Source organism: Capricornis sumatraensis, chromosome 20 (genome assembly GCF_032405125.1).
Source record: "Capricornis sumatraensis isolate serow.1 chromosome 20, serow.2, whole genome shotgun sequence".
Classification (NCBI taxonomy): Eukaryota; Metazoa; Chordata; class Mammalia; order Artiodactyla; family Bovidae; genus Capricornis; species Capricornis sumatraensis.
Genome location: NC_091088.1, coordinates 27,708,881 through 27,730,066, shown reverse-complemented (window position 1 = coordinate 27,730,066; position 21,186 = coordinate 27,708,881). Strand labels below are relative to the sequence as shown.

The 21,186-nt window shown below is 39.5% G+C and overlaps 1 protein-coding gene across 2 annotated transcripts in view; it reads left to right on the top strand.

Annotated features, from left to right (window-relative positions):
• Window positions 1-13,262, top strand: part of RPGRIP1L (RPGRIP1 like) — a 94,539-nt gene extending 81,277 nt beyond the window's left edge. For both annotated transcript variants that reach the window (XM_068992477.1, XM_068992476.1), the window contains 3 exons: window positions 5,309-5,393; window positions 10,347-10,480; window positions 12,902-13,262. In XM_068992477.1, the coding sequence (XP_068848578.1) occupies window positions 5,309-5,393; window positions 10,347-10,480; window positions 12,902-13,014 (332 nt within the window). In that variant the 3' untranslated portion in view covers window positions 13,015-13,262. The remainder of the gene's footprint in view (window positions 1-5,308; window positions 5,394-10,346; window positions 10,481-12,901) is intronic.
• Window positions 13,263-21,186: the final 7,924 nt, after the last annotated feature.

Genomic DNA, 21,186 nt, shown 5'->3' with positions numbered 1-21,186 from the left:
TTTCAGCTTTAGCATCATTCCTTCCAAAGAACTTCCAGGGCTGATCTCCTTCAGAATGGACTGGTTGGATCTCCTTGCAGTCCTTACATCTTCCAAATCTTATTAAATGTTAATGAAAGTAGTTTTATTTCCAAACTGACTTTTTAACTGAGACAGAAAATTTAAAGGCCAGCTAGTGCATGCTGTCTCCTATTGGAACACCATACCAATTGAGAGGTGAACTGAACCTTGCGATGATTTTACTCTGTGGTATGACTTGAATCAACTCAGAAGAGATCTGTATACTGAGGCCTGAATTAGGTACATAAAATGAGAGGTTTACACTAGTGATCCCCAGGATTATTCATAGCTTAATTCAGTCTTTATTAAGAGGTGTTAGTACCAGTTTCACATACACAAAATAGATCTTTTTTAGGGCTACTAACACTAGGGGAAAAAAAAAGAATCAAAGTTTAATTAACTTGCTAGACATCAGTAGCAAAAACAAAAGTTGTATTTTATTGAGCTTGAAAATGTTGCTTGGAGAAGGCTGAGAGAGCAAGAGAATAGTTTGGTTAAAAAAGAAATAAGATTAATGGTAGATCTAAAGAATGTTGTCTGGGCTGAATAACATCTTCTAGAGAGTTGACAGTGGGAAGGAAAAAAGATTAATGAAATCGTCCAACGTTTTTATGAGTCTTATACAGATCTAGGCCTTAAGTCTCTGAGCACTGACCAGTCCATCTGTTGGAACAGCTGAAGTTTAATTCAGAAGATGCAAAGGATGCAGAACTTTAGACTTTGTTACTGATGGGAGGAAACCTTGGCAAAGATGAGGACTGAGGGGAGCTACTACTTTAACACAGAAGTTATCTGAGATTCAAGGTTATCAGCCCTTAGCCTGCCAGGTGCCTCTATCCATGAGATTCTCCAGGCAAGAATACTGGAGGGGGTTGCTGCGCCCTCCTCGAGGGGATCTTCCAGACCCAGGGGTCGAACCTGCATCTCTTACGTCTCCTGCATTGGCAGGTGGGTTCTTTACCACTAGTGCCACCTGGGAAGCCCCCTTATATAATTAAACTATCTGCATTTCTTCTGCCAAATAACATTGCTAAAGAAAATAGGGATTTCCCCAACCTGCAGAAGTGAGGGATGTAGTTTCTGATTTGTTTTTGTTTTTTTATTGGAGTTTCTTTGCAGTGCTTTGTTAGTTTCTGTTGTACGGCAGAGTGAATCAGTTATACATATACGTGGGTTGTGTTTTTAATGGTAGAGAATTCAAGATCACCTCAAGTATTTGGACTACTGGTTTGTTTCTTTTTTGAGACACATCCTTTCAGTAAGTTTATGTCAAATGCTAGCAAATCCTAAACCCATGGAGCTTCTGATGAGAATGAAAGGTAATTATCTTAACTTTTGGAGAGTTCAGATTCATTTCATAATCACCAGGATTGCTTTTTAATGGATATTTTAAGTTTTGAAATGTAGATTTTTTTTAACCCACCTAATTCAGAATATCAAATGGATATTCTTGGGATCATAAGCTGATTAGAGGTAACCTAAGTGTCTCCCACATGTTTAACACAAAAAAAATGTTTACTAGTTTCTGATCCTTTTCAAAAATCAGGGAAGGAGCTAATTTAAAAAACTGATTTCAAAAATCAACCAAGGGTCTAAACCTTGGTTCTCAATGGTATCCTGACCAGCAGCTAGGAGGATGTTAGACATGCAGATTCTCAGGCCTTCCCCATACCTACGGAGTTAGAAGTTGAAGAGGAGCCCAGTCATCTGCATTTTACCACATCCTGCAGGGATTCTGATGCACATTAAAGACTAAGAGCCATTAGGATAGATTAAGTTCCCGAAGGCCTCATTTATACAAGCAGGAGAGCTGTACTTCTCACTTGGTACACTTTTGGAGAACCAAACTCATCAATGTGTAGCTGGAGTTTTTTCTAAAAGGAAATTTTTTATTTTCAAGTATAGTTGTACAGTGTTGTATGTTAGTTTTAGGTGTACAGTGATTCAGTTACATACAAACATACAGATATATATGTATATATTTCTTTTTCAGATTCTTTTCCCCTTAAAAGTTATTACAAAATATTGAGTAGAGTTCCCTATGCTATAGAGTAGGTCCCTATTGTTTATCTGTTTTTTGTAGAGTAGTGTGACTCTATTGACCCAAAACTCCTAATTTATCCCTCCCCCCCTTTTCCCCTTTAGTAACTGTAAGTTTGTTTTCTTTCTCTGCTTTGTAAATAAGTTCATTTGTCTCTCTTTCTTTTTTTCTTTTTTTTAGATTCTACATATAAGCAATATCATGTAATATTTGTCTTTCTTTGGCTTACTTCACTTATTATGATAATCTCTGGGTCCATCCATGTTGCTGCAGATAGCATTATTTCATTCTTTTCAGTGGCTGAGTAATATTCCATTGTATCTACATATATTTATTTGGAAGATGTGGTATATATACTGTGTGCGCACATGTACACACACCTCCCACACATCATCTTCATTCATCTGTTGATGGACATTTAGGTGGCTCCCATGTCTTAACCATTGCAAATAGTGCTGCAGTGAACATTTGGGTGCATGTTTCTTTTTGAATTACAGTTTTCTCTAGTTATGTACCCAGGAGTGGGATTGCTGACTCATATGGTAGTTCTGTTTTTAGTTTCTTAAGGAAGCTTCATACTGTTCTCCATAGTGGCTGCACCATTCTACATTCCCACCAACAGTGTAGGAGGGTTCTCGTCTCGCCACACCCTCTCCAGCATTTATCATTTGTCGAAAAGGAATTTTTGGAAGTGTTCAGTCAAGAGAATTGGTTAAGGTACCAAATGTAACGAAGCAATATCCCTTTAAGAAAGCGTGAAAGGAGAGTGAGGTGGCTTCTCTTTACACAGTGATGGAACTCGCTCACATTTCAGCCTGTGCTAACAGCATGGTTGCAGCTTAAACAACAGGAAGAGTTCTGGCCTCATGTAGAAGAAAGAGGTTTAGCAGAGAGGTTAAGAAGGCAGGCCATGAGGCAGACCTTCCTGGATTCAAATTCTAGCTCCGCCACTTCCTAGCTAGGTTACTTGGGGCAAATTACTTAGCTTCTCTAGGTCTGCTTGATCATCTAAGTTGTGGGTCAGCCTGGTTCTTAACAGATGTGATTGCAATAAGCAAAATATTGAGTGTAGTACATAGTACATGAATGTCGCTCACTAAATAGTGGCCATCACTATTTTTATCTTTGTTAAGAGACTAGGAAATACAGTGTGTTAGTCAACTGAATGAAGCAAAAGCGAAACGTGTCCCAGCTATACCAGTTTTTACCAGTTTCAGTGCTGTCGCTCAGTCGTGTCCCGACTCTGCGGCACCATGGACTGCAGCACGTCGGGCTTCCGTGTCCTTCACCATCTCCTGGAGCTTTCTCAAATTCATGTCCATTGAGTTGGTGATGCCATCCAACCACCTCGTCCTCTGTCATCCCCTTCTCCTCCTGCCTTCAGTCTTTCCCAGCATCAAGGTCTTTTCTAAAGAGTCAGCTCTTCACATCAGGTAGCTAAAGTATTCTTCAGTGGTAAAGATGTTTTTTTAAAACATTGAACATAGAATTGCCGAAGATTCAGCAATTTTACTTCTGGAAACACACCTAAAAGAATTACAAGCAAGGACTCTGACAGAGTTTGTACATCATGTTCAGCACACCATTATTCACAATAGCCAGGAGGTGAACAACCCAAATACTCATCAGAAGACATAAAATGTGGTGTGGTGTGCATGCTAAGTCATTTCAGTCATGTCTAACTCTTTGCATTCCCGTGGACTGTTGCCCACTAGGCTCCTCTGTCCGTGGAATTTTCCAGGCAAGAATACTGGAGTGGGTTGCCATTCCCTTCTCCAGGGGATCTTCCTCACCCAGGGATCAAACCCACATCTCTTACTCTTGGATTGGCAAGTGGGTTCTGGTGGCTAAAATGAGGTCCCATTGCTCTTCCCATAGTGAAAGAGCATGACTTTTTATAACGCATGGCACTTTAGCATTGATAGGTAACACTATAAAATTTACAAGAACCCTTTGTCTTTTTCGATTTGTGTAAAAAATTACAGTAACATATAATTGGCCACATTCACTAGTACAGTATCATGCAAAGAACAATAAGCTCAAAGTTGTAGTTTGGCCTTGGTTCTTCCTTCTCTTAAACCACCAGCCTACCCCTACCCAGACCTTTGCACCCCCCAGCATGTGTGCCTAACTCAGTGCCTGGCGTGTACCGTCTTTGGTCCTCAGTTTTTACTCAACTGAGCCAAGGATTAAATGAGTTGATAGCGTCATAATTTGAGACTGAACTCTAATTGTCCAGGGAAACATTCTCAGTATAAAATATGTTTGTTCCCGGTGAAACCTGGCTTTAGAATTGTCGTGATATCTTTCACCCTGTGTGTGATAAAGGAATAATCTCTAAATTGAGATCTGGTCACCAGAGAGACTTTAACTCCATAATGGCATCTGAAAAAGAAATGTCTTCCACAGCTAAGGTATGGCCGAAGGGCTGCCAAGCTGAGAAAAAAATAAGCAGGATGAAAATTGAAGTGTTCACACTCCAAGATGCCATTTTCCCAAAGTGCAGACGCTTATTTACTTTTACGTGTTCACCGTCTTCTTCCTGGTGGGACTCAGATGAGTTATCTAGTCTGATATTTCAGCTCAGTAAAGTCTAGCCACATCCCTGCATGCCAGCCTGTACCTTTAAAACCCACAGACAAACTTCACACCCGAAAAAGCCTCTCCCCACCTCCCTCCAGAAGTCTATCCCGTACCCCCACCCAACCACGAAGAAACGTCAGCCTGTGGATTTCCTCAACCCAGCGCGCTAGGATGCCTCTTTTATTTCGTGTTGTGGCAGGAAAGAAGGATTAAATTACTAGGGCTGTCAGGAAGGACAAGCTCTCTGCCATACATTATCATTATCACTCGCTCCTTGGGTGAAAGAAAATGCAGTAAATCCCTCAAATACAAAGCAATAAAGACCGCTGGCTTTTACTGTCGTGACTGCCACTGCCATTAACAGGCAGTGACAGCAATGTGGCACTCTCAGATGTTGCTCATATCTTCTCTGACGGTGTGCACATAGGCCTGCCAGTGACATGACATTAGATCACATGACTGTTCAGATTTGATTCTGGTTTCCAGCGCTGCTTTCTTTTCCCAGGCGTACAAGCGAGGTGGCACGCATCTCTAAAAACAGGGATTTATACAAATACAGAATGATACTAACGTAGCATCTTCCTGAGTGACTGCCTCCTGTGAATTTTTTTTTGTTTTGTTTAGTGATCTACGTGGATAAAGAGAACAACCAGGCCAAGAGAGACATCTTGAAAGCTATACTACTGAAACAAGAGATGCCTAATAGAAGGTATATTTTAAGCATTCTAAATTACCTGATGGTTTATACAAGGTAGCATGGTATGGTTAAAAAAAAAAAAAAAGCACAAGATAAGGAAGCAGAACACAACTTCCCTGATTCGCTTTGTGTCCTTGAACGAGTATGTGACATCTCTGCGTCTCTCTCCTCCTAGAAATATCATAGCCCTGCCTATCATACAGAGTAGCTGTAAAGGTCTTACAGTGCTCTGCAAACCAAAAGACCTTACAGTGTAGTTAGTATATAAAGTACCCCACTGCCACTGTGACTGCAAAGCTCCTAACAAGGATTGCCAGGAGGGGGCGCTCTGGACCCAGTGTCCGGAGAATAATTTCTTGTTCTGTCACTAGCTGTCTGACCTCAGACCACCGTAGTGTGCCTCACTTTCTGCACCTGTAAAATGGAAACAATAATTCCATATAGGGTGGTTGTAAGGATTAAATGAGATGACACATGTTAGACGGATAGAATAGCTCCTCACACAAGAGTTTTAAGTGCACGGTAGGTAGTCACTGCAGTCATGATAAGCAGTAGTAAGTATATAATAATATTATTATTTGTAATAGCTCCTCAGCCTTTCACACATTTTTACATCACTATCACGGTTTAATAATTCATCATTTCATGTTATTTTTAATGTCTTTTCCGGCCAGTTTGAACAGGGCACTTTGCATTTTGGGTCAGTATAGGAGTTAAACCCTTTTGAGAAGGAGAAAAAGAACATGATCTTAGTGAGTTCGTGCATTTGAGTGAACTCCCATCCATGCAGTCTCAGGAGTTATCTCAGTGCTGCCTGTGAATGCTGAGTGGGGCTTCAGCAGTGCCCCTTTCTGGCTTGTCCCCCTTAGCCTGGAGGGGGACCCTTTATCTCCCCATTGTCTTCTTCTCCTTGCCTTTATGGCCCATGAATGACACAGCCTCTCATTGCCTTACCTGAGCTTAGCCCCCAGCCTGAGAAAGAGACTCAAGTTCATCTCTTTCCTGGAGGTCATGAAGTGAATGTTCACATTAGATTTTTCAAAAGAGCTTTCAAACTAGCATCCAATCTTCTGTTTCATGAAAGGAAACTGAAGTTCTTAGCTCTTAGGATCTGACAGGAGCTTTTTCTTTAAGTCCTTGAAATACATGTGTTGTTTCCTTGGATCTTGATTCTGAAGAAAGAGTAGGAAAACCCTGTTAATTACTTGGAGGCTTGGTGTTTTTCCCAGGACGGTGGATAATCACTCAGGCTTTACTCACTTTGTATACTTCAGCATCTTGCAAGGCCCCCTCACATACCACCAGTCCCTCAGGCATCACAGGTCACTAGTGACTAGACAGCACTGGCCGTATCGCCTGCTTCTCTGCGGTCAACAAGCTAGGTTATCACTGTCCAGAACTGAGCTTTAAACAATAAAATTAAGTCCACAGTAGCTATAATGACTCCCACTCTCCCATCATTGTTTCCCTTAAAATTTCTAAAGGCCCCCCAAAGAACAAATGTTCGTGTCATTTTAGAAACACACAGCAAACGGCACTGCAGGGGCAGAGTGACCGACTCGGGGCTGACGACAGCTGAGTGAGGGCTGGGAGTACCAGCCGCGAGCTCCTCTGACTGCCAAGGGAGGGACGGGGCCATCGCGGGAGGCAGTGTCATTTTCTTAAGGAAAAAAAAAGAATTTACATCTGTCCACAGGCAAAAGACAGTTGTGATTCCAGTGAATGTTCTTGCTTCTTATAAATACTCTGAGGCCACAGAGTATTTATAAATACTCTGAGTGTCTCTGTTTTCTATTGAAACAAGCTTTTCCCATACCTCCTAGATTATGAGAACGCATTTACTCAGACAGCATCCCTCTCGTAAACTGGTGATAACATATTCAGCCACAACTACATAAGTTTGACCAAACTTCCCTGACACACATAAAATGATGTGCGTTGTATAATATAGTGAATTACATATAGCACCTTTGCTTGCTGCCCCATCCTGTATTTACAAGTAGATAAGCGTCACATTAAAAGTGAGGCAACACATTGAAATGGGAGTCTGAAAACTATTTCTTTGAAGTCATAGTTTTGATACTGACTTAAGGCTCCTTTTTGGTTTCATTTCTTCCCTGCAAGTGTTCTACTGTGCAGATCCAGCATAAAACTCACAGGTGACCCTTAGTCTCTTCTACCCTGTTTCATATAAAAAGGAAGTATTTCAGAAAGTGGAAAGAATCAAAAGTGTCATTTTAGAAAATGATCTAAGGAGTTTCAGTGTCTTCTGGTTTCCTCAATGACAGCCAGCAACGTCTGAGATCTCAATCTTGAGGCCCACCCAGCCCAAAGCTGGCCTTCTCCAGCCAGTCTTCAACTGGGACTTCGGTTTTGCAGTCCACATAGTAGTTCACCAGACATCGATGATCCCTACCTAAGTGTCAGGAACTAAAATGCTGGATAAGAGGGAGCCACTGCACTCACGGGATATACATCTCGCTGGGGGAGACAGCCAACAAGTCGGCCAACTATACATTACAGTAGGTACTAAGAGAAGGCTAAACAAGCTGCTAGAATAGAAAATAACGTGGAGGGAATCCCCTGGCAGTCCAGTGGTTAGGGCTCCAAGCTTCCACTGCCAGGCCTGGGCTCGATCCCTGGCCTAAGATCCCAAGATCCATGTAGCCCAGCCAAAAAAAAAGTAGGAGTGAGGAAAATAATAATAACATGAAGGCAAATCCAAGGAGATGACATTTAAGCTGGTTAGTGAAGCCTCTTCAGCATGTAAAGCAGGGTTCCACCTCTCTTGTCTGACAGGGTTCAAGGTAAGATAAGATGTGTCCATATGAGTCCATGTATGTGTATATACAGTTTAGCCTAAACCAAGGCTGAACTAAATAGTTTTTAAACCATCTTAGTGCACCTTCTTCCCTTTTCAGCCTAACATTAATTTCTTATTTTTGTATTTGATGTCTCATTTTGCTCTCAATAGAGTTTAAACCAGAAATATTGCTTGTTTTAACGTTTAGCTCTTTTGTTGGCATTTAGAAGGGTTGGGTTTTTTTTTCTTTTTGTCTCAGAATTCTCATATATTCAGTGGAGGTTGTAGTCTACATTTGTAAAGTGATAGATATTATTCTTAGATGAGACATTATTTAAGGATAACACTTAACATTATTATTATAATCTTGTAGCCTCTATCTTTTCTGTAAGTCTTGTGGGTATAAAATGTGCATCAAATATCACTTCTAATTCCTGCTTTTCTAAGCACATTCATTTTAGGATGATATCTTTCATCATTATTCTTCTTGTTTGAGTGATGTAGCCATTGGGTAATTTGGGTGTCTCTGTTTTCTATTGAAACAAGCTTTTCCCATGCCTTCTTTTTCTCTCCCCTTAGAAATAGAGAGGCTTAAGGAACTCTACCTAGGTTAAAAATAATAATAATAAAAGAGCAAACACTTATTCAGTGCTTACTGCATTCCAGGTACTGTTTAATGTATCATCTAATTTGATCTTAACAAAAGCCGAATGAATTATTACTGTCCTACAAATAGGGGAACTGAGATCAGAGAGGTTAAGTAATTTGTACAAAGTCACACAGCTAATAAATAGTAAGGCAGAAATTTGAGCCCAAAATAGATGCCCTTAACCACTTAATCTTTTTAACTTTCTATTTTGTATTGGAGTATAGCTGGTTAACAAATTTGTGATAGTTTCAGGTGAACAGGGAAGGGACTCAGCCATAGGTATACATGTATCCATTCTCCCCCACACTCCCCTCCCATCCAGGCTGCCACATAACATTGAGCAGAGTTTCCTGTGCTATACAGTAGGGCTTTGTTGTTAACCACCACTTAATTTCTCTATTTTATGCATCATATAAAATATCCATCTTACCCACTTTGCAGACCATTCTGTAGTCTTCACAATTATGCAGTTATTGTGTAAATAGGTATTACCTTTGGTTTCAACTTAAGGGATTTCTATTTCCTGAACAAAATGTATTGCTAGCCAAAAAGCAGGGACTTAGTAAAGAAATGAAATGTTGAGTATTTTTAGCAAATTATTTTAAAATATTGTCATGTTTACCTGTAAGTATTTGGAAAGGATTTTAACTGTGCATATTTTTCAAGGCACAATGTCTCAGAGACTTAGATTTTTACTGAAGAATGTTATCTAAGAAATAAATTTCTTGTTTGAGTCTGGTTTGGGATGGATACATTTTGAAAATGGTTAATATGGTAGTTTACAAGGATTCATGGTTTAAGCTATGCTGCCAAGACATATCAAAAGACTACTTAACTGTAAATTCCTGTCATTTGGTCAATCCATGTTTGGCCTCAACACAAGCCACTAATTCAAATCAGTTCCATCAGAACCCTACAATTATATGTCTAAAAGTAAAATAAAACTTGGATGCTATGATTATAAGTTAAAAGATTGCTGAAGTAATATAAACATTTCATATAGCTGTTGGGCAGAACTACAGCATTTATCTAACATAAGTCGGAATATATAGAACACAGTTGGTTAAGCTGCTTAGTAGAAACTCGAAAGTTGTGCGTTGCTATAGAAAATTTTACTTTTCTGTTGAAAACACTGCCCTAACCTCCATGGTCTTTACTCCCTTGATCCTTTTAGCCTCAACAGTAGACATGTCAAAATATGATCAGATAATTGTGTAATAGAGTGAACATCTGGTTCTTCTCTTCGCCTAGTAATTTTCTCAGATTCTAGAGATAAATGGTAATCAGTGCTGAGAAAAGTGAATTAGTGTTCATGTGAAGTCTGGGTGTATGCTAATCATTCTAATCATTCATAGAATAATTTATCTAACATAATTTTCTTTTTATTGGAATGATAGCAAACTTTGAAATGTCACAGTTTGTGATTTTTAAAAAACACCCATTCAGGAGTCTTGTTTCGCTTGTGGTGGTCTCCTCACTTTCTGGTGATGTTCTCTGCTCTTTCCCTCCTCAGCGTTCGCTTCACTGTGGTCAGTGACCCTCCTGAGGACGAGCAGGACCTGGAGTGTGAGGACATTGGCATCGCCAGCGTTGACCTCGCTGACGTGTTTCGGGAAGGGAGAGACATCATCGAGCAAAATATCGATGGTACGGGTGGAAGTATTGCTCAACCTATACCACCAGCAATTGCTGAAATCCAAAGCCTTTATTAAAACCTTTTTGCTGGCTGCAAAGATGTTGAGTCACACACTAGCTGAAGCCTTTGCAACTCAAGCTAACTTTCTGTTGAAGCTGGAATCTCTCCCTGCATCCCCCTCCTTCTCTGCCTTCCTTTGAGTCAACAAAAATTTTAAAATAATTGTGTTTCACAAGGAATTACTCATTTTGTTAGCATGGAGGGGTCGGGGAGTGTGACAATAATTTGGCCATTGGATTGTTTTTAATGTTGTTTATAGAAGCCTCATGCTGTCAAGCCTCATTTCAGCTAAGGCATACTATTAGTGATCGTTATAGTGTCTTTTGCAAGGCTCCTCTTTAATTCAGTGTTACAATCCGGTGATAGAGTCACAGCTAATAACTCTGAGTCATTTTGGTCACTTGCTTCTCATCAGGATTCAGGGTGGAGTTAGGGATTCTTTATAAAAAGTCCACTCCTCAACTTTCACCTCATCAGGTATGAGTCCCACCAATGCCTAATTTCTACTCTTTATCCTTATATAACACATTTAGAATCTGCTGAAGGAATTGTACTTTACAAAATCAAGACTTTTAATAATAATAATAATCAGGGATGGCCTGAGCTATACAATAAATGGAGCAATGAGGCTGAGTCCTAGTCTCACTTCTTAAGTCAGCAGAGCCATCCACAGCTGGAAGAATGTAAATGGTTTGTTAACTCATAGATTCATGCATTAAGTGAACACTTAACTGAGCACCTCTTAAGTGCCAAGCACTCTGCTTATACCATAATTCAGCCATCAAGCTTGCCCTGGATATGTGTCAGTGCTCCAAATTCAGAATCAAGCCAAATAATTAACCAAGTTAGACCGAGTAACCAAATTAGAAACCTCTTCTGGGAAATTTTATAAATGGTACGCATCACATACATATCATATACATGTCACAACTTTGGCAAGCATAGAAGAAAACGATGAGAGGATTAAAATATTAACCTAAATCCTATAAAGACAGCCAGAACCAAGAGACAAAAAGGATAAAAATTATCTCTGCTTTGTATTCTTAATCTCTTCTCCAGTCAGTTCTGTTTCACACACCATCTTCTCATTCTGCAAGACCACAAATGACCATATTGACCTGATGTCGACAGCCATTGTGGCCTTGTTCTGGGAAAGAGTCAGAAAACTAAAACACTAGTCAAGTCAGGTTTTTATTCCTTTGGCAGACATAGACATGAAACATCCCAAAGAAGAGGTGACGACTCCTCTGTGTGCTGGGGACCACTTGTGCCCCAGCAGTCTCCCTTCCTGCTCATTTCTCTACCTATGTCTTTGTATATTAAGTTTTATATGAACATTTCCTTACAAATTTTCTTGGAATTAGGCACGCACACATTAAAAGTTCAAGAAAACCACACATACAAAAACAAAAGAAACTATATAGACTCCTAAGTGCTCTCAGACTTACCAGGTCCAAAATTCTGGCCTTGAATCACTACTAGGTATCACTGTTCACAGAGGGTGCAGTCTGCATCAGCAGCCCATTTCGCTGCCACCCCTGAACTCAGAGAATGATCAAACAATCTCCCTTTGGCACACCACTCAAAGCTGTGCCTCCTTCCCAGAGTAGCCCACTGACACTCAAAAATTTTACATCTCCTTTCCTGCAACAACTGTTCATAGATCCTCAAAACGATTCTGGGTCTGCCATTTTAACTTTTTCTCATTTCACATATTGTTTTTTAATATTTATTTGGCTGTGCTGCATCTTAGTTGTAGCATATGGGATCTTTAGTGGCGGCATGCAAACTCTTAGTGGCATGTGGGATCTAGTTCCCCAGCCAGGGGTCGAACATGGGCCCCCTGAATTGGAACAGAAAGTCTTAGCCACTGGACTGCTAGGCAAGTCCCACATATCATTATTTTAAATGGAATGTTTTCTTTAGAAAGATAAATAAGCATTCCAAATTATGATCACATAATTTCTTTAGAGTGGGTTGCCATTCTGTGATTTGTTAGCACTGTATGTTAGAACAAATTCTTCACTGTCATATCTTGATCCCTTTTAGACTTTTTGTTTCTTCCTAAGAAATTCTGATTCTATGTGGGAATCATTATCCTATAGCCTTTCCACTAAGTAAAGGTCAGGATCAGATAATTAGTTTTAACTCTACAAGCAATGTGTATCCATACATGCCTACATGCCATACCTCTCAAATGGGTATACATATTCATACACACATGACAAACTTTAATTCTTAGATTTCTGATACCAGTGAATTTTGGACTTTTATAGAGCTGTTTTCATCTCTTCAACTACTATTTCAGTTAGGCATATCTCAAGAAAAATCTGGTGAGTGATATTAACACTTTTCTGCTATTCTCTCCCTAGTTTTGGATGCCAGAGCAAGTGGTGGAAGTATCGGCAAGCTCAGAGTAACAGTCGAAGCCCTCCATGCCCTACGGTCTGTCTACGAGCAATTCAGAGATGACTTGGAGGCTTGAAAGAAGCTGTTCCAGAGGCGTCTCCTACTCCTGAGTAAATGCTCACATGAAAGTGCTTAGATGAGGTTTCCGTAATTACTCTGGTGTATATAATCTATAATTCATGGGAAGCTGGGGCGGGGAGGACTGGGGTTTGAAGTGTTCATGTTTTGTATACTTTTTCATTTGTTTATTTTTCTATTCCCTTCTTCCCATGACTGCCACCCCTTGAGAACTTAAGTTCTCCACAGTGGGCAACACCTTCTCAATAATTAATACCTACATGATAACATGAGAAAGTCTATTTGCATTTTCAACATTTCCTTATGAAGAACTGAAACGCAATTCCCATTTTTATTTTTAATAAGCAAAAAAGCATAAATCTTAGAAAACCTCTGAAAAAAGAAATACTTTTATGTTACCCCTAATTGTCCCACTAAATGGAATGCCTATGATTAGCCTCATTAAGAGTTTTATACTGTGAAGATTTTATTAGAAGCAGTATATGAAAATTACTTGGATTAATGTGTTAATCTTCCTCTTTAAAATGCTAATATCCATTTTATGCACATTAAAGCTCAGTATGCATTTTCTTTGATGCATGCCGTTTCTATCAATTAAATATAAAGAATGAGACTTGGCACCAACTTATTAAATCACTCCAAGTTTTGTTTTTCTTTCCTAAAAAGTATAGTTTTTCTTATTAATATTTGTATTGTTTTCAAATATTTGTAATGGTCTATGGATCCAGGGATGTGTGTATATAAAGAAGAAATATTTATACATGAAATTTACACTTTGAAAACTTAGCTTATGGCAGAGAAAGAAAATACTAAAAATATGACTCAGATTTTGATATGCTTAGTTAGACCTGAAACGAGTATCTTTTTATCATTTTTTAAAAATTTACATCAAGCTTGTACAATGCTCAAGTGTATCTGGATAACCAGATCCTTGAAAAGCAGCTCAGAAAGTTAATTTTCTAGCTTTTACTCAATCTCACTGAAGGATTTAATTGATATTTTTAATGGAGCTGTGAATCAATGCTGCAAAGGAATTGTCTCTAGAGGTCTAGGATATAATGCATTTCATTTTTTAATTTACTTTTTTATTTGTCATTTTCTTCAAAGGATTTTTATAGGCTGTGGGTTTTCACTGTTTGCAAACAGGCTATGTTCCTTCTTAAGCATATGTAAAGTATTCAGAGAGATAAGTAATTTATTAAAATCTACCTAATTTGCCGTGATATATTAAATCTCTGCTTCAGTGATCACAGACCATTTCATTTAGAGAATTAGGCATTCCCTCTTTGTGTGATTAAAGCTCTGGAAAATGAGTTCTTTGCTCCTATTTGTGAACATTCAAAGCCTGCTAATGGCAAGAAGATGGAATAGATTATGAGACAATTCATTACAGTTCAACAGAAAAAAAAAGCAGCTATAATGCAAAAATGCAAGTATGAATATCTGCATATAGTTTGAACCATCTGTGCTCTAATGGCTTCAATAATGACTCTCGTCTTTAAGAGGCTTTGAAATGACATCCGTACAATATTAATTTGTTGATGTACATTGTGGAACCAGTAGAGTATGATCTGACCACAGAAATCTATAAATTCTGTCTCTACCATTGGGCCTCCCTGTCTGGGGCCTGCCATCTCCAAGAAGAATCTTGCTCTCATCAAACTCGGCAAATCTTCATAACAACTCATTCCTCTGAAGCCTTCCAGAGACCACAAACATCTGCAGACTAAACCTCTCCAACCCTAGTAAACAGCCACATGTTTGTTGTCACTTCAGCTGGCTCTGAGCTCATCTTTTTGGCCTCTCTTTCTAGCTTTCTTTGGCTTTAAGCAGTTACAGTGTCATTAAGGCCCGTAATATTCCCTGCAGTAATTTAAAACAGCCGGATTATACCCTGGGATTAACCGAGTGGTTTTTGAGACATTTATTGTGGTATTCTCCCAGGAGGTTTGTATTATTGTTTTAAAACGTTACATCCCAAACTAAATGCCCTTTCTGTAGGGAGAAGACCGGATTGTGCTGACTTCTTATGATCTTGAAGTGGAAAGGGGAAGTTTTTATTATAAATCTGCTGAGATCTAGTCAACCGTATAGAATATATATCTCAGCTGACATCAGAGCACTAGCCACATTTGTGTCACTTTCGTGTGTACCATAACAGATAACTTAAGATTCCTTTTCTAGTTTTAAAATACTCAGGCTCAAACTACATGAATTTTCACAAAACTCATTTTCATAAGTAGCTGAATAACTGCTGGCACACCCTGAAGTGGAGAAGTGATCCTGGGTGCTTTAGACAGGTTTCTAGAATAGCTTTTTGTTTTGTCTTGTGTTGACCAGAGTTCATTGAACAGTTCCCCACCTTTTAGGATCAAGAGCAGTGGTTTTCTCTTGGTGAGCCAAGCCTGATCCATTAAGTATGGCTTGAGGGTAGAGGGGCCTGGCCACACAAATGCACCCGTTTAAGGTAAGGCCTGTGTGAACTTACAGCTCTTGGTGTAGACGGACACAGTACACTCAGCACTTTTGGGGGCTGAAATGGTTTTAGTTTGGAAATATAAATAGAGATGTGATGTGGTATGCGGGAGAGTGTATTTTACATGTTTTTTGCCTACTGTAGTAGAAATGTCAAATTCCTAGCCACTGTCATGAGAAGCAGTTGACAAAAATAAGTTTTATGGTTTACAGTGTGGTTTACGTAGAGAACATTTCTCTTCACTCTCAGTTTCAACATGTTTTCTAAATTATCATGGTTTATTGCCATTTAACTTAAATTAGTTTTTTTAAGAATAAATAGAGAATATATTTAATCAAATAAAGAACAGCCACATTGAAATTCTGCTGTTGCTGCCATTCACTCATTACCACAAAATGCAAATAATTTCTGTGTATTATGAAGAAGTGTGGGCCGAGAGTGGTCATGTGATTGGGAAGGCTCTGCGTGCACCCATGTTCCCACAACAAAACATAAATTATTTTAGTAATCTGACATCAGGAGCTATGACAATGAAAACCACTTCTTACACATGTTCTAACAAGAATCTGATTAACATTTCTTTGGATATGGAAAATAAGTTTTTTTAGTCAAACTGGCACGATTGCTGAATTTAGAATGATTTCCTTATGCTCTAGATATCGCAAAATGTGAATCATGTCTAAGAACAAATATGAGAATAAAATGTCATCTTTGGGTAGTACAAAACAACCAAGGGAGAGCTTCGGGGATATAAAACTATTGAGTGATTGACAATACCAGGATGATCATTCATCCCCAACTATGAGAGTACATTTTAATAAGTCACTCGTGCCTGAAGGCCTCTGACCACCTTAGCAAAGAAAAACTAAACCCATGATTTATTACAGATTGGGCAACATGCCTAATTAGATCCATGAATGGGAGCAAAGGCAGCTTTCCTTCCTCTTTGTTCAGAACAAAAACAACCCGCGGGTCAACCAGAAAGCTAAAAAATATCAAAGCTACAGAAACAAGTGTTTCAAAATCTGAAAATTCAGAATGAGAAAACATCTCCTCATCCCAGTGTCTTTTATCTTACAAGGTAGACTCTTCACTTCCATTTCAAAGCACCACCAGTGGACTGCACCCGATGGTCTGACCTCCTGGGAAGCCGCGCCCGTGTTCCTGGTGCCGGCACACCTTTTGTTCTTGCCCTTTTCGTTTTCCGTATAACATTGACTCATATATTTATACCATGTTTCTCCTTCAGTTTTTCTGAAGTAAAACCTGGTTCCCTCAGACTCCAAACGTGAGCTCTTTTCTTTGGTAGATGCCTTTGGGCTTCTCCTTGCTTTTTGCCCTTTCTCACTCTTTATTGAGATGCGCCTTTCTCATCCCCGTAACAGAATCAGCTCTCTCCCATTGAATGTCATCAGTTTTCTTTTTAAATCAGATGTACGTGTTGATCTTTATATTTCTGTCCTCTGTTCTCTTCACACCTATATTCCGCTGTGACGTTTCCTCCCACCGGTCTATCCCCCTGCTCGTTTTTAGCTATTAGTCAAAGCGCATGTATTTCCTTCCTCTTTTCTTGTGCTTGAACCACATCTTTAATTAATTTTTATCGTAGTATAGTTGTTTTACAATGTCGTGTAGTTTCTACTGTACAGCAAGGTGAGTCAGCTATACGCATACATGTATCCCCTCTTTTGGATTTCCTTCCCATTTAGGTCACCACAGAGTACCATGCAGGGTTCCCTGAGCTATATAGTCAGTTTTCATTACTTACCTATTTTAGACACAGTATCAATAGTATATATATGACAATCCCAATCTCCCAGTTAATCCTACTTCCCCTTTCCCCCCTTGGTGTCCATGTTTGTTCTTCTCTACATCTGTGTCTCTGTTTTGCAAATAAGATTGTCTATACCATTTTTCTAGATTCCACATATATGCAATAACATACAATATTTGTTTTTGACTTACTTCACTGTGTATGACAGTCTCTAGTTCTATCCACATCTCTACAAACGACCCAATTTCATGCCTTTTATGGCTGAGTAATGCTCCACTGTATATATGGAGCACATCTTTATCCATTCCGCTGTTGATGGACACTTAGGCTGCTTCCGTGTCCTGGCTGTTGTAAACAGTGCTGCAGTGAACTCTGGGGCACATGTGTCTTTTACAGTTTTTCTCTGGGTATATGCCCAGGAGTGAGATTGCTGGGTCATATGGTAGTTCTGTTTTTAGTTTTTAAGGAACCTCCCTACTCTTCTCCACAGTGGCTCTTCCAATTTACATTCCCACTCTAAGCACTTCTTTAGATACCAGCATCTATGACAGTTAAAATGGCCTTCCCAAAACGTTTCACTGTGTTAAGTTCTTGTCTTAATTTAACATAACAGGGACACTCTTAGTCAGCCATTATGAAACTAAGGAAACAGCAAGCTAATTTTTATGTCTTTGCTTCTTGTACCTTTTTATAGTGAAGTAACAGAAGCTGAAACTCAGAAAGCTCTTATCACTGATAAGAAGCTGAAGCATAAGGTGTTTTTAAGAAATTTTAAGGAAATGTGTCATTAAAAATCAAGCTATGTATTCTATAAATGTGTTTTGTCATAGTTTACACATCATCATTAACAACAGAAAAAGTAAGAGAAATTATGCAAGGAAACTTAGAGACTACAATACAGCCTAAAGACTGGGGAGACTTTTCTAACCAAGAGAGGAAAGAAAAGCTATAAAACAAGAGATAGAGGCATTAAATATGTAAAATATTAAGGTACAGTGACAGTTTCAATATCAGACAAAATCTAATGCAATGTGGAAAACAAGAGACAAAGATTTTATACTGTTAAGGGAACAACAGGTCAAAGATGTAGCCAGCTTGAATACACACATGCACATACATATGTGCATACACACACACACACACACACACGCTTCCCAGATGGAGCAATGGTAAAGAATCCACCTGCGTGCATGCACACACACACACTGTAAATCCACCTGCCAGTGCAGGAGATACAAGTTTAATACCTGGCTCAGGAAGATCCCCAGGAGAAGGAAATGGCAACCCACTCCAGTATTCTTGCCTAGAAAATCCCATGGACAGAGGAGCCTGGTGGGCTACAGTCCATGGGGTCACAAAGAGTCAGACACAGCTTACCAAATGAGCACACAGCACACACATAACATACACACACATATATATATATTCATAGATATATTTACACATACATACAGTAAATATTTCACAATATAGCCTCAAAATTCATGAAGCAATAACTGACAGAAGTATAATGACTACATGGGTTTTAATAGAGTTTAATTCTCAAGAAAGTGATATAACAAAAATAAGAAAAAGTCTAGATTTATTCAGTATGATTACTAAACTCAAATGGATATAGAATGCATGTAGAACATTCAAAGAAACATTAACCATGTACTCAACCGCAAAGGAAGTCTCTTTTTCCAAAGAATGAAAATCCTACAATTTGTTTCTGAACAAAATGCAGTGAAATTAGAACTGAATAGTAAAAGGTAGCTAAAAAATAATTTCATCTAAAAGTTGAAAATACGTGTTTTTATTGTTCAGGGTTCTACTACGACAGGAAATAACCCAGTCCTACAACATAGCTAGAAGAAAATTCTACAAACTTCACTTTATGTGTAAGTGAGGGAAATAAACATCAGCTCAGAAGCCCACACCGGAGGATGCGAAGGGCAAGGGTTAAGCATAAGAGAAGCACCTGTGACACGATCCTGGTGGCAGAACACAGATGATATCAACTAAGGTTCTCCCAGGAGACAGTCCACCCTGAGAGAGGAAATACTGAGAGCAGGTCTGAGGCTTAATGAGTCAGAGTATTGGTCACTGGGGAAGTGAATGGCAGGGGCTGGAAATGCAGAGGACCAGAGGCAGCAGTCTTGGAAAGACACCTCTCCTGGAAGAGAACAGGGCACTTTGGAAAGGGGAGGTCTCCCTTGGAGGCATAATAGTGAAATAAAGAAGGAACCAGCTGAAACTATGGGCCCCAGAGAAAGAAGACGGTGTCATTATGTGCGTGTGTGCTAAGTCACTTCGTTCATGTCCAGCTCTTTGCGACTGTATGGACTATAGCCTATCTGAGGCTAGCCCCTCTGTCCATGGGATTCTCCAGGCAAGAATACTGAAGTGGATTGTCATGCCTTCCTCCAGAGGATCTTCCCTACCCAGGGATCGAACCTGTGTCTCTTAATATGTCTCCTGCATTGGCAAGCAGATTCTTTACCACTAGCACCACCTGGGAAGCCCCATAAAAGGTCATTTATTGTTAAAAACTGCACTTCACTATAACAACAAAAGAGGACACACTTAACCCAAGAAGTCTTTAGAAACCACCCAAATTCCTCCCCACCCATATGATTATCTGCCTTGGCTAGTCCAGGGAAATCCAAATCAACTTTTAATTAAAAATAGAATCCTGCATCCATTTTCCATAAGGAAACAATGAGCAAACTTTTCAGCAGGATGGAGTTCTACCCCAGGAATGGTAAATTTGACAGTTTGGATCACCCTTCCTGTTAAGAGCAACTTGGGAAGTTCATTTTACATAAGCTGTAAGAAATTATAGGAACAAGATCTGGGAACAGAGGAAAGCCCAGAAAGTGAGCTGACCCCAAAGGCTGCTTTTCTCCTAGATGCAGCTGCCAATCTGAAAGCATGGGTAACAGGTTCAGAAGCTGAGGAGAGCTTCAAGCAGACTCACAGGGCTCTGAAGAATAAAAATTGTAATTCAGAGTCCACCGAAGACTTAAGAGCCCCAGTAAATACCCCAGACTCCAATTATATATTTCTACATTTTTTTTTACATACAGTGCTTGGTACGCATATAAAATTAACTAGGCACATAAGGAGAAAAGACCGCATGACTGAAGACTAAGACAACAGACTTGAAACACACATAAGTAATTCAGATAATGGGATCGTTGTCCATGAAATTCATCATGAACTTGGAATTCATTAGGTGGATATTCAGCAAATCAGACACAATTGAAGAGAGACTTAGGAAACTTAAATTAAAAATCAGTTTGGATGCATGGAAAGAAAAATGGAAAATACTGAAGAAAAAAAGAGGGAGCAGTTAATAAACCTGGGATTGTATGGAAAGTTATACAGGCACTCCTTGCAGATACTGCAAGTTTGATTCCAGACCATTGCAATAAAGTGGATATCACAGTAAAGCATCACACAAAGTTTTTGATTTCCCAGTGCATATAAAAGTTATGTTTGTAGTATACTGCAGCCTATTTAGTGTACAATAGCATTATGTCTGGAGAAGGCAATGGCAACCCACTCCAGTACTCCTGCCTGGAAAATCCCATGGACGGAGGAGCCTGGTGGGCTGCAATCTGTGGGGCTGCTAAGAGTCGGACACAACTGAGTGACTTCACTCTCACTTTTCACTTTCATGCATTGGAGAAGGAAATGGCAACCCACTCCAGTGTTCTTGCCTGGAGAATCCCAGGGAATGCAGAGCCTGGTGGGCTGCAGTCTGTGGGGTTGCTAAGAGTCGGACACAACTGAGTGACTTCACTTTCACTTTTCACTTTCATGCATTGGAGAAGGAAATGGCAACCCACTCCAGTGTTCTTCCCTGGAGAATCCCAGGGAATGCAGAGCCTGGTGGGCTGCCGTCTCTGGGGTCGCATAGAGTTGGACACGACTGA